Source organism: Cryptotermes secundus, unplaced genomic scaffold, assembly GCF_002891405.2.
Source record: "Cryptotermes secundus unplaced genomic scaffold, Csec_1.0 scaffold65, whole genome shotgun sequence".
NCBI lineage: Eukaryota > Metazoa > Arthropoda > Insecta > Blattodea > Kalotermitidae > Cryptotermes > Cryptotermes secundus.
In genome coordinates, this window is record NW_019731975.1 from 460,047 (window position 1) to 473,500 (window position 13,454).

The window sequence follows — 13,454 nt, forward strand, 5'->3', positions numbered from 1 at the left end:
AAAATACTCACCTACACTGTAAAAATAATAAATGAACTGAGCGGTAAGCGTTCTTATGACTTGTATTATTCAATACTATGAGGCTAACTGATTCTTTGAATCTTGGAATATATAATTTAGTCTAACTAGAACTCTTTTCTAAAGAAGTAAGACATTCGTCTACACTGTAAAAGCAATGATCAAACAGGAAATTTTTCAAAGCTTTCTTGAATCTGTATAGAGCTCGTATCTCCTTAATGTAATATGGTAAATGATTGTACTTACGAAGTCCAGTATTAATAAAATTTGTCTTTGCATGAACTGGTATTACATGAAACAATATATAGGTCATCTTTTCCCCTTGTATTATATGAATGTATTTCTGAATTGGTTGCAAGAGTCTTCAAGTTTGATTTTGTGTATACCAGCGTTTCATAAATATACAAGCATGGTAGGGGCAATATATTTAAATAATTAAAATACTGTTTACAACTAGTAGTTTTCTGAATTTGCATCATAGCTCTAATAGCTCTCTTTTGCAACTTAAAAATCAATTTAGCATTTGGTGAGTTGCCCCAAAATAATATTCCATATGATAACAAAGAATGAAAGTAGGCATAATATAGAGTCCTAACAGACTCCAGCCCTGATACTCTTTTTACTACTCTTAGACCAAAGCATATTTTACATAACTTTTTTGCTAGTTCCTGGGTGTGCATAGACCACCTTAAATTCTTATCTAGCCAAACTCCCAGAAATTTTGAATATTCTGAATATTTAATGGATGTATCATGAAACTTTATTGGAGGGCATTGAAAATGTAGATTTTGAAGCTGGTGAAAGGATATTGCTATTGTCTTCTCTTTATTAATGATTAATCTGTTCCTTTCAAACCATTCTGAAAGTTTTTTTACTGTTTCCTCTACTTTACTCTGGACACTGTCTATACTATTTCCTGTTATAAGAATAGTAGTGTCATCTGCAAAAAGTGTTGGCTTTCCATGTTCTAAGCTAGATTCTAGGTCGTTAATATATATCAAAAATAACATTGGTCCAAGAACAGAACCCTGTGGAACACCATATCTTATTGGTTTCTTTTGCGATAGACAATTAGTAATTTCATTAGTTTCTTTATGTCTATAGGTAATTTCCACTGTTTGTTCCCTGTTTTCTAAATATGATTGAAACCAATTTTGTGCAACCCCTCGTATTCCTATTTCTGCCATTTTTCTAAGCAAAATATTATGATCTACTAAGTCAAATGCTTTTGACAGATCCAAGAATAACCCTATACTTATTTCCCTCTCGTCCACAGATTTATAAACCCTTTTAAGAAACTCTGCAATTGCAGTATTCGTTGATTTCCCTTTACAGAAGCCATGCTGTTTATCACTAATTATACTATGGTTTTTTAGAAATGATAAGAGTCTTGTCTGCATGATTTTTTCAATTATTTTTGAGAAAACACAGATCAGCGAAATTGGTCTATAATTCCCAACTTCTGTATCAAGTCCTTTTTTGTACAATGGTTTCACTTTTGCAATTTTTAACTGGTCTGGAAAATATCCAGTTGAGAATGACAAGTTTATTATGTATGTCAAAGCATGTGTTATCTTAGGATAACACTTCTTAATAATATAATCTGAGATTTCATCTACACCGGTTGATTTTTTGTTATTCAATTTTTTTATTATGCCTGCCACTTCTACTTCTGTAGTTGGATTTAAAAACATACTACCACTGTTATATTTTTTTGCATTGACATTAACTTCAATATTTTTTTGTAGTGGATTTCTATTCAAGATATCGTGAGCAATGCTGGTATAATAGTCATTAAAGACATTAGCTATGACTTTTGGATCCTGTGTATTTGTCCCATTTACATTTATTTCAATATTCCTAGTTTCTTTTTTATGTTTGCCTAACTCCTGTTTAATTAGGTCCCACATAGCTTTAGATTTGTTTCCTGCTGTATTTATCCATATGTTATTAGATAATTTCTTGGCCTCGCTAATTACTCTGTTGTAAATTTTCTTATACCGATAATAATATTTTTTAAACTCTTCTGATATGTTTCTTTCTTTCATTAATCTATTTAGAAACCTGAGCCTGGTGCTTGATACCCTTATACCTGAGGTAACCCATTTATTTCCTAGTTGATTAGTTCTTACCCGCTTTTTAGGCATAGCTATGTTATAATAATACTGGAAAGTACCTAAAAATTAATTATATGCATTATTAACTGAAGTTTGCCTGAAAACAAGTTCCCAAGACTCCTCCTCCAATAGGTATATTCTTTTGTATTTTAAAAATTATTACACTATGTGAAGAGTTCCCCCAAAATATTAATCCATAGTTCATAATAGAATGAAAGTAGGCATGGTAAACCATCTTCAATGTTTCCTGTGACATAAAAGGCTTAATTGATCTCATCGCATAGCAAGCTGCATTTAATTTAGGTATAATTTGTTCAATATGTATTTTCCAAGACAGTGTACTGTCTACATGTATTCCAAGGAATTTTGTATCAAGTACTTTACAGATTAATTTGTTGGCATAACTGATGTCCACATCAATTTGGTGGTTGTTTTTAGTCAGGAGGCTTAGTGTTTATACTGATTAAATTTAGAACTTTTGTGTTGTTCTTACTAAAATTGATGGCTGAAGCAAGTGAAATGCATTTAACAAAACAAGAAGGCCTGGGAAGAACTGCCTACTTTCCTCTCACTGTAATTCAAGTATTTGATTCAACAAGCAGAAAGAAAACAATAAAACAATACAGTTGGGAGGCTGCAGTGTAGGTATTATTGATGGGAGTGATTTTTTTAAGTAAACTGTTGAGATGACCTGAGATGGCATGGTATACACTTACCAAGTTTCATAGAGATTGACACAGCTGTTCAAGCAACATTTAGGTTTTGTGTCAGAAATCTGAGAGGCTGCAGTGTTAATATTACTGATGGGAGAGATTTAAGATGTACACCATTGAGATGGCTTCCTGTGGCATGATATGCTTATGAAGTGTCATAAAGATTGGTTATGGCATTCAAAAAGTTGTTAGGGTAGGATACACATACAAAGACATCAAGATGATATCCTAAGCCTATATTCGTTTCCCCCCCCCCCAAAAAAAATAAGGAAAGTAGGCTAACAATTCACATTCACAGGAAACCAACCTTCTACAATGCAACATTTGGCACCACTGCATGTTGTTTCTGTATACCCTCCCTGATCCTTTACTTGGTGCCAGGCCACAGTACATGTGATAAGTGCATGTCTCAGTTGCCGCTTCTGATGAAGATGTTATAAAACATTTTTTTTCACACATTTATTATACGTAATTGCAGAATCTGCAATATATGTATATGTTCAATAAGTACTGGCTTGTGAATGAGTTATGCTCAGTGGTGTAACTCATACTTCTTTTTTTTTCACTTAGGTATCATTTTAATTCTTTTGGGCGAGGTTTTACTCAGGTCTGTGTGGTAGAGTTAGGACAGTGTATCTTTTCAGTCTCTGTAGTTTCACTGTTGTCTAGTAAGTTCACTGCTGGTGCATTTGTGTGGTTTTCTAATTTGCTTAAGTATTTGCTATTTCTCTTTGTTATTTCACTGAGCGCTGTGTTCATTTGTAGATTTTCATGGAACCTGTGGCTGTTTATGTACCAAGGCGCTTTCAGAATAGATCGGAGTCTCTTGGATTGAAAGTGTTGGAGGATTTCGATGTTGGAAGTGGATGCATGGAAGAATGGATGTATAGGTCTATGCATTCTTAGCCTCAACACTGGATGGAGGTGAGTCATTGGCTTCAAGCCCTGGCCACTTCACCCATGGGGTAAGATATCAAAATAAATGAAAAAGAAAAGGCAACATTATGCCTAGCCACCAAACTACATGTACACTGCAGGAACCATGTGTTCTGAAGCTCGGCACTAGAAGGCAGTGAGTGGTCAGCTTCAGATTCTGGGCTCTTCCCATTACTCATTGGACTCTTCCACCCTGAAGATGGAAGCGACATGTTCCTCCAAAACGTTAGTTGACTTTCAACAAATGATACTGTGTTATATCACAGAATGCAGAACTCTTCATAATGTCACGTGTTGGGTATATGTCACGCGGCAAGTAACTTCACGCCTTATTTGATACAGCGAATTTATTCCACTCGCTCTTACAATCTCACAATTACTTTTGCCATCTGCAGTATCACAGTTTGTCACATCAAATCTTCTAACCACGTGTTCGGTTCTTCTTCCTGTGACTGCCGCTATATTCCAACTGACTCCTTAGGCAGAGTAGTTCTCTTATAAACCCTCAGCCGGACAACGGGAAAATGCCTCGCTTCCTTGTTGCCTAGTTGCCGTGTTTACAGGTGTTGCTGGGCAACGCTGTCGAGAGTTGTTTACTGCTGCATAGCAACCGCGGTATCTCCCGCTATGTCACCGTGGGGGAGGGAGGCGGAGTGTTGACTGGCCTGTTACCATAGCAGCAACAGCGCTTGATGTTGTTACGTCACTGCTGGAGGGGAGGAGATGTTCTCCATAGCGCAATAGGTCACAATAATCACCACCCTGAGAATCTCAAATCCTACATATCGCATTTTATGTATTTACAAATTTACAAATAAAACAAGTACAGTGGTGATTATGAAGAGTTCTGCCTTCTGGTATGTAACACAGTGTAAAAGATAAAGAAGGTAGCCTTGTGACAGGCCCTTAGGATTTTGAAACATCAAGACTCCCACATTGTCTCTAGACAGTCGGCTCACAGAAAATGGTAAGGCTATCAGCCTTACACACCTGCTACCCTTTACCCCCCAGGAACATTCCTAGTACTCATTTCTGTTAGAGGCAGAGTCATCTACAGGACCATAGTGTGGCTGGAAGGATTAGGTAAATTGAAAAAATCTGCCTCATTGGGACTCGAACCCATGACCTTCTGGCTTGTAGCATAGTGCCTCAACCAACTACCACATATTCTGAGCTTTAAAATGCATGTCCCCTACAGTGTATATGTAGCTTGGTGGCTGGGCACAATGTTGCCGTTTCTTTTTTATTTATCTGGTTATCTCGATAACTTTCCCCATCGTTGAAGTGGCCAGGGCATGAAGCCAACCACTCACCTTCATCCAGAGCTGAAACTAAAAATACGTAGACCTATACATCCATTCTCCTATGCATCTTCTGTGGCATGCAGATCAATTAAGCACAGAGACATCTTTACCTTATTTAATATTTGAAAACTTTGTACAAATAACTAACTGTATATAGCAGATTGTTCTTGAGGAGCTAATAGTTACCCATAAAATCAAGAAATTTGTCATATTTTATGAAATTCAGAGGTTCATTATCATATTAACAACAGCACATTAAATCCTAAACCTTTCATAACATTTATAGTTTTTTATAATGTGGGGTGAGACTCAGTAAACTTGCTATATCAGCCACTACTTCACCTATTGTACCAGTCCCAGATGGTAGATGAGAATTTGCAGGGGAAACCAAAGTACTCTGAGGAAACCTGCCCCAGTGTTACTTTGTGCATAAATCTCACGTGACTTCACCTGAGTTTAAACCCAGGCTGCCATGGTGGGAAGCCAGCTACTAAGTGCCTGAGCTGTGGCACAGCCTAACATGTTATAACATTCTGGTTCTTTGTCGCAAGGAATTGTTAGCTTCCACCCAACTCCCAAGCTGTAGGGCATCCTCTAGTGTGCTGTCTGCACCTGCTTTTCCAGTATGTTTGCCACTAGCCTTCATATCTGTAGGCTGTCTCCTCCATCTTCCATGCTGTGGTGACAAGGGACCCACTTAACGTGTAAACTTGGAAATTATACATCAGATTTCTGTACGAGTTTCCTTAAGACTTAAATTTGTGTTTGCAATTGGCATTGTTTGCCGATGTTCCCATACTTTTTGCCGCTTATTGTCAGTCGATAGGTTCAGGACCTGAGAGATATGAGGAAGAACGGGTGAGCCAGTATTCAGCTTTTGATGTGGAAGTATTTCCGCAAGTGTCTAGAAGCTTCCTGTGAATAAATGAATGAGTGAATGCATAAGGGGTGGACCACAATTATCTGGCCCTTGCACTCCGACCTTCAATGATTTGTTGTACTTCCTCTTCTACTTGCCCCTTTATCAATCCTACAATTGGAATGAAATGTAGGACTTTGTGTATAGGGGTGTCATAGGTCATTTGGCTCCATAAAATCTTGTCCCAGGTGACTGAGTCTTAAGTAAGCTATAGCCTCACAATCACATAGGGTATCTGTGGCTGATTTGTCTTTTTCTTGGCACCTGTAGCAAACAGGGTTATCCATCAATCCCAATTTGAATAGCTGTCCTGTTAGGTGACATTGTCTTGTAAATATTCCTATCACCCATCATAGCTGGTTTCTAATTTTAACAGCTCCAGCTTCATGGGAAAGGAGGAAAATGTTAAATTTATTATCTTGGGTTGACTTTAAAAGGCATTCTCTTATTGTATATTATTATCAGTGAGTTCCAGTAAGATGAGCACTCTCTTTTAGGATGTGATGCTTTATAGTTTCGTAGGAGGTTACCAGTATTTTGGAGGAACCACCTGCCACCTTCATCATCAGGATAGAAGAGTGTTTCTCTTTTTGTAATTACCTTGAAGATGGAAGCAGGAGGATCTTCTGTAACGTTTCGAACTTTCTATGAGGCTCATAGTATTGTGATGTGATAAGTGACCATAGACAGGTTTTAGATTGATAACTGGATTTATTGGACTCTTAAACAACTCAAGACTACGCTTCACAAATCACTATCACACACAGACTAGTGTTCTCAGTCATGTTTCCTGATAAAATCTTCCAACAGTGGATCCTATGCTTCTGGGCTCACGACCTTGTAGGCTGGTAACCATCTCACACCAACCTCCTACTGTTCAAACTGCCATCTCAAGACTTGTAATGGCAGCTGGCCCTGGTCCTTGTAGAGCCTCAACATGGACCACACAGAAAACTCTACTTCCAATAGTTCTTCTGTTGTTGGGTGATGTTGCTGTCTGCATAGACTGCACAGAAAACATTGTTCCTCTGTTGCATGTGCAGTTTTTGTTATGCTGATGAGTTGTTTACTGTGTTGTAATCTAGTAATGGCTCTCTCTTCAGTTATAATATCACAGTATTGTATTCAGGGAGACGGTAATCTTCATATCACATGGTATGCCATCCTCAAATTTGAGTACCAGTATGTTTAGAGGAAAAATAATGTCTCCTTTTGTGTGTAACAGGTGCATATTTATCACATCATATCTCCCTATCTGCAATTGTAATTCGGGGGGATGTATTTTCAGATCTGGGCTGGGATGTCTGTGCAGAGGCCAAGTTCGAAGAGTGTTCGCCTAACTGCCATGGATGGTAGTGGTCAAATTAAAGTGTTCCTTGTGATGGTAAGTTTCAACTTCATACCCCTTGTACATTTAAGGTTTCAGAAAATTCAGTTGTTTACAGAACTGTATAAATTATGCAAGTGTTCAGTATGCTAAATGTTGTGCTGTTGTCAAGTATGAATTTCTTTCAAAGCCTGTAATATGGACTTAACAGGTGGTTTGAATGTTTAATTCTTCTTAATGCAGTAGATTATTATCCACTGGTTTTTGTATGTCAAGTTTTTAAACCATCTGTTCAGGTTTGTAATTGTTATTGAACATGTTTTTGTGTCAGTACTAATGTTGTATCCCCCGCACTCTCCTTTCTTCTTGATATTTTCCAGTACTTTGTCTTGTTCTGCATCATCTCATAGGTCACTTTGCTTCAAGTTTTAATTCTAATACCCTCATCAATATCCTTATTTTTTCCATTCTTTGTACTCGCCAAACTATCATATTTGTTTTCCTTCTGTGTTTGTGAAAAAATTTTGAACTCAACTACTCTGAAACTTCCATTTCTTATTTCATCCTCTTCTGTGTTTCCATATCATATGTGTAGATTTTGCTTTTGTTTCTCTTTGTAGAGATCTATTGTATGAGACATTGTATGTTGTCATTGGTTCAAAGTATGTTTCAAACAATGAAAGAATTTGTATATGTAGTCAGCAGTTTATCATGAGCTTTTGCTTTGAAGTTTTAAGTTTCTGTGGTCTCTTAGTGTTGTCGTGTGTTGCAGATTCCAGGACTTAATCTTAATTTGTACTTGTGTTTCTGCAGTTTTGGCACAAGTGTTTATCTACAAAATAGCCTTAATATTTCTCACATTTTTGCCATCACAGTAAAAATTTTTAAATCAAGTTGCCTATGAGTGCTTCAGAGCATCAACAAAAATTACAGGCATGCTGTTGGGGCTATGAATCATTTACAAACTTCTGGCCTTCTGGTGGCACCTCTGTTGACCCAGATATGTGGTAATCACTGAAAGCGGTGCGAGTGTTGAAGTACATCTCAACTCAGTCCCATAAGGATGTTATTGTTTTGCTATGAATTGCTTCATGTTACTGTAAATATATCCCATTCTGAATGGATTCTTGCCTTTGTTATGTAGTATTTCAGGTTCTCACAGCTGCAGTTATGAAGGGTTCTCTCTGCTGGGATATAGTGTTGTATAGTCCATTGAAAGTCAGCTGATGTTCTTCTGAAATATTGGTTGACTTTCATCCTACTACATGGCATTATATTCCAGAAGACAGAACTCTTCTTTGCCCATGTGATCTTCAAGTGTAAGAGCAGGAAGCAATAGCTCATTGCAGTGGTCAAGAAATTGACATAGATGGCTTGGTTTGTTAAATTTTGTTGATGTAGACAGGCTTATGTTCATCAGTTGTCATGACATTGCCTTTGCTTTGCAGACCCTAATGGTGCATTCAAGTTTTATTATAAGTTAGTCTTATTTCAGTAACATCACTTCCCTCATTCTAATGCAGTGTACTGGGGATGTGCTTCTCACATGACTTCATGATAGTTCTCTTACTTTTTGTTCCATCTGTTTTTTCACTTGTACTTTTTTCACTTGCTTATGAAAGATTATTTCCATATAACCTTCCAGTTTGACAAGGATACTGACCTTGATATGGTAAATGTTTGTATCAGTATAAACAGTGCATGGTACACTCAGGGATTTGTTTCCCATATTTCCGCAAAATGTGCACACACTGATGGACTACTATCCTGGAAAATTTCAGATAGTTCTAGAAGCTGGCAAACTTTGTACAGAAGAAACCAGATTTGCAGAGATGGCCAGTGGTCTATGGCTTCAAGGTTGTGCCAGAAAAGTGGAGCCATGTTTCCTACCATTGCCTGTGTAGCGATGAAACGTTTTATTTTCGTTCCTGGTTTAAATCCATTTTTTCATTGTAGTGAGTGAATCAGAGAAGAGGAAAGCATTCTCTGTTATAGCCCAAGTGGATTCTAATAAGGAAACACGTGTTGCGATAGTTGCCAGATTAGGAATTGTATTGTACACATTGAACTTTGTTGTTAAAAACAGTGACGATACCAAAAAATGTTACACACAATGCTGCAGGTTGTCCCATCAAAGGGAAAGCTGGAGAGTTTGTTGGCTCTGTTTAAACAAGCTAGAGGCAGCACTGCAATAGTCAGTAGCACACTGCTGAGATAAAAGGCTATACTACATTGCCACAAGGTGGCAATGGCTTCGAATGGCCAGATCTGCTATTTCAAGCGACACACAGTGTTGTGCACAAAACTATATCAGGAGAGTGCAGAAGTGTAGCCTGTTCAACAGTTAGTCAGAATTACTGAGAGTTGTGAACCTAATAGCATTTGTAAAGCCGATAAGACTAGGCTGTTCTACAGGCTTCCACCTAACAAGACATTTGGTTTGAAACGGGATCCTTGCAGTGTTGGAAGGAATTTCATGGCAAGGATAACTGTTCTATTAGCCTGCAGTGCTGAAAGGAGTGCTGAACTCCTACCATTAGTTATTGGGAAGAGTGAAGACCCTCATTGCTTTAAAAATATCACACAGTTGCCTACAAAATACACAGCCAACAGAAGAGCATGGTTTGCACAGGTCGTGTTTACTGACTCTTAAAGGGCACCAGATGCCAACACGAGTTTCCAGAATAGGAAGATTTCACTTTTCATTGACCAGTGTTCTGCTAATCCCCAGGACACAAGTGACCTAAGGAAGTGAAAGTTTTTCCCCCAGCACCAGCATTCCCCAGCCACTTGACCAGGGAATAATAAGGTCATTCAAGCACAAAATGTTTTGGATGCAAATTTGTGGCACACAATTATAATGATCTGTTTTCTGAAATGTGGATTCACTTTAAATCAGACCAATGATGGTGAAGCTGCAACAGAATGTAGCATAGCCAAAGATGAGTTGGGTCAGCTGAAAGCAGGTGTATCATTATAAGAATATGTATCTGATGACGACGACATACTGTGTTAGGTGCAAACCTCAGAATAACTGATGGATGAAATTTTTTATTTGTTTCATTCTGGTCCGTCACACTAACAATTACAAATATAAATCACTCCGTCCAATGTGACCTGTAAGTTTTTTACTACATGAAAATTTAACACCCTTACATGTTTCGGTCTCTGTGGACCATCTTCAGAGGGCAAACATCACTACAAATAGGAAACCACCATCACATAAGTTGTTTAGACGTAAAGTACGTACACTTATATGCTACAATACATAGTACACAAAATAGACATTTCACATACACAGCAGTTTCCTGGGAATGTAAAGTTTTTTATAAAATTATATAAAATTTCTTGATGCTAATAATTTTTTTGGGGGGGATTGTCAATAATTAAAATTCGTAAACCATGCAGGCTCGTGTTCATCCTCCCATCGTCCCTCTTATATGGGGCAGATAATGTGTCACCTGGCTATCTTGATGTGGAGGTTCTTTATATCGTCCAGGCTTTGCTCATGGCTGCTGTGTTGTTTTCACTGTGTGAAACAAATGTTTGTGAAATGTGAAAAGTCTATTTTGTGTACTATGTATTGTAGCATATAAGTGTACGTACTTTACGTCTAAACAACTTATGTGATGGTGGTTTCCTATTTGTAGTGATGTTTGCCCTCTGAAGATGGTCCACAGAGACCGAAACATGTAAGGGTGTTAAGTTTTCATGTAGTAAAAAACTTACAGGTCACATTGGACGGAGTGATTTATATTTGTGATGGATGAAATGTTTACATCTGATGTGTGTGAGGAGCAGCAGGAAGATGGTGGTGGGAAAAGTGAACTTTTGCCAGCAATTTGGTCAGCACAGGAGGTCATCAACATTGTGAGGAAATACCTCATCAAGTTTGATGTTGGTGATAACACGATGGCTGCTCTCAGTAATGTTGAGAATGAGGCATACTGAGTTCAACAGAGAGCAAAGAAGTAGCAATTTACTTTAACGGACATGTGGAATAAGTGAATTACATTAGACTTTTAATGCAGTAAATGTAACTGGATTACATTTTTGATGTAATGCATTATTAATGTAATATATTTAATTTCAACGGTCACAACATGGACCTCATAGAAAGCCAGTCACGTGATAGCTATCTCACCAGTTCATTGGCGTGCTGACTGTTGCCTAGCAACAAGCTATAAACGTTAGTCCTGTTGTTGAGTGTGCTTACACGAGGAGTTGTTTATTGCACTGTTGCCTATCTGTACATTTACAATACATTTTCATTTCCTTGATTTAACGTTTATTTTAAATGGTCTCTACAGAAACATAAAATCCAGGTTTCATTATATGATTTTTAATATAGTGAGTTTTTTTCTTTTTCTGTCAGTTTGCTACAATTTATATATCCTCTTTTTAAATACAAGGTGATTCTAAATTATTGTCGGCGTTTCCATGGCCTATAATTTTCAAACCTTGAAGTTGTTTAGCATTCTGCAGTATTGAGTGTATAGGTGATAAAACTTTCTGAGTTACACTTTCATGTTCTCTAAGCAGTTTTGTTGTGTTTTTTCCAGTTTGAAAATTATAGACCACGGAAACCGACAATAATTTAGAATCATTCTGTATATAGTTAATGTGTGTGGTTGTCTTTTAGTCTAGCCCAAAGGAAAGCGAGCAACTTCACAAGTCATTGGAATATCGCGTCCTTCTAGCACAACAGGCCTCTTCGTTACAAACTGAGGCAGAAGCATCTCATTCCCTGCCACCCGAACCTTGTTCCAAAAAGAGACCATCACAATATGCAGAAGAAACAGGCCCATCACCAGGTAGGAGAGGTACAACATGCAGAAGAAATGAACAATAAAATTTTGTTTTATGTCAAATTTGTAATATTATTTCATTAATAAAGGTCTAAAAATCTTACTTCTCCAAGTTTCAATGTTCCTGAGTCCTATGCCAGTTGCAGCACATTTATCTTTCTCAGCCCCACTGTGTAACAGTTGATTGCTGGAAAATGGTGTAAGTTGCAGGAAATGAAAACGTTATGAGCCCTCTTCCAGCCTTGGAATGCTCAGCATATAATTTGCATAAATCAGTAAGCAGTGTATGAACAGTGGATTTGCTTCATTGACATGGCGACTTTGTTCACAGTTGATACTGACAATCCCAGTTGTTTCCCCAAGGAAGTGAAAGAAGTCCCCTTGTGTATGTCAATATTCCATTTATGTATGGGTTGTTCATGTAAGGAAATAGTTTCTATTTTGCGTTGCCTTGTACCTCAAAATAATCATAATCATAATAATGGCTAACTTGGAAACAATAAAATATGAAACACTAATGTGATGTTTACAGTAGAGTAGCCAGCGACTGAAAAGAAAAGTTGACCAATCACAAAAACTGGTGCAAAACTTGAGAGATTCAAATGAAGTGATGCATATGTAATGGGAATGAAAATCATCAAAATGGTAGGAAAATTAATTGGGCCAAAGAAACTATGTATATTAGGAAAACATATATCGCAGGAATGTAAAGGCAAGGTCGTACTGTGATCTTTCAGTTGTGATGATTTCTGACATTTCCTTATGTTGTAACAGTAGTAATCACATTTGTACCATTAATTTCTTCAGGTTCTGAAAATCAGTGTAATAACTATGCAATTCTACATTTGTACCTCAGTTCTTCTGACATGCAGAAAATGGAACTTCAATTGTTGCCAGATCCTTTATCCTTTGCCCAGGAAAAGTTTTGTAAAGGTCTGAACCACTAAACTGTTCAGAATTTGACATAGCACAATTGGGTCAAGAGTGATGAATTGTACCCCTCACCAGGCCACAGAACATCATCTAATGTTTTTGCATTTACTTACTGGCATAATCTAAAGATAAGTGCATGCTTCCATATGTTTCCTTCATTCTGTGATAAATATTCACTTGTTTTATCAGCTACAACTCCCTGAAATTAAATAACGCCATGCGTATTATCTTAGTACATGATTCCACTTGAGCCACCATTTTGAAACTCTGTCTTTATGTGTGCACATGTGTGTTTGCACTGTTCATAGCATATGTGGACGGTGCAGAAGGTCAACAAGAAGTAACGGTAAAATTGTCCGAATGCTTAATTAAACGCACA

The 13,454-nt window shown here is 37.5% G+C and overlaps 1 protein-coding gene across 6 annotated transcripts in view; it reads left to right on the forward strand.

The window, feature by feature from the left end:
* LOC111867347 (ran-binding protein 3) overlaps nt 1–13,454 on the forward strand; it is a 68,616-nt gene that overhangs the window by 52,148 nt on the left and 3,014 nt on the right. For 4 of the 6 annotated variants that reach the window (XM_023857116.2, XM_023857117.2, XM_033752648.1 and 1 more), the window contains 2 exons: nt 7,296–7,391; nt 11,977–12,245. In XM_023857116.2, coding sequence (XP_023712884.1) covers nt 7,296–7,391; nt 11,977–12,186 — 306 coding nt within the window. In that variant the 3' untranslated portion in view covers nt 12,187–12,245. Of the gene's footprint in view, nt 1–3,613; nt 3,767–7,295; nt 7,392–11,976; nt 12,246–13,454 lie in introns of those variants that run through there. The other 2 variants (XM_023857118.2, XM_033752649.1) reach the window with 2 other exon arrangements.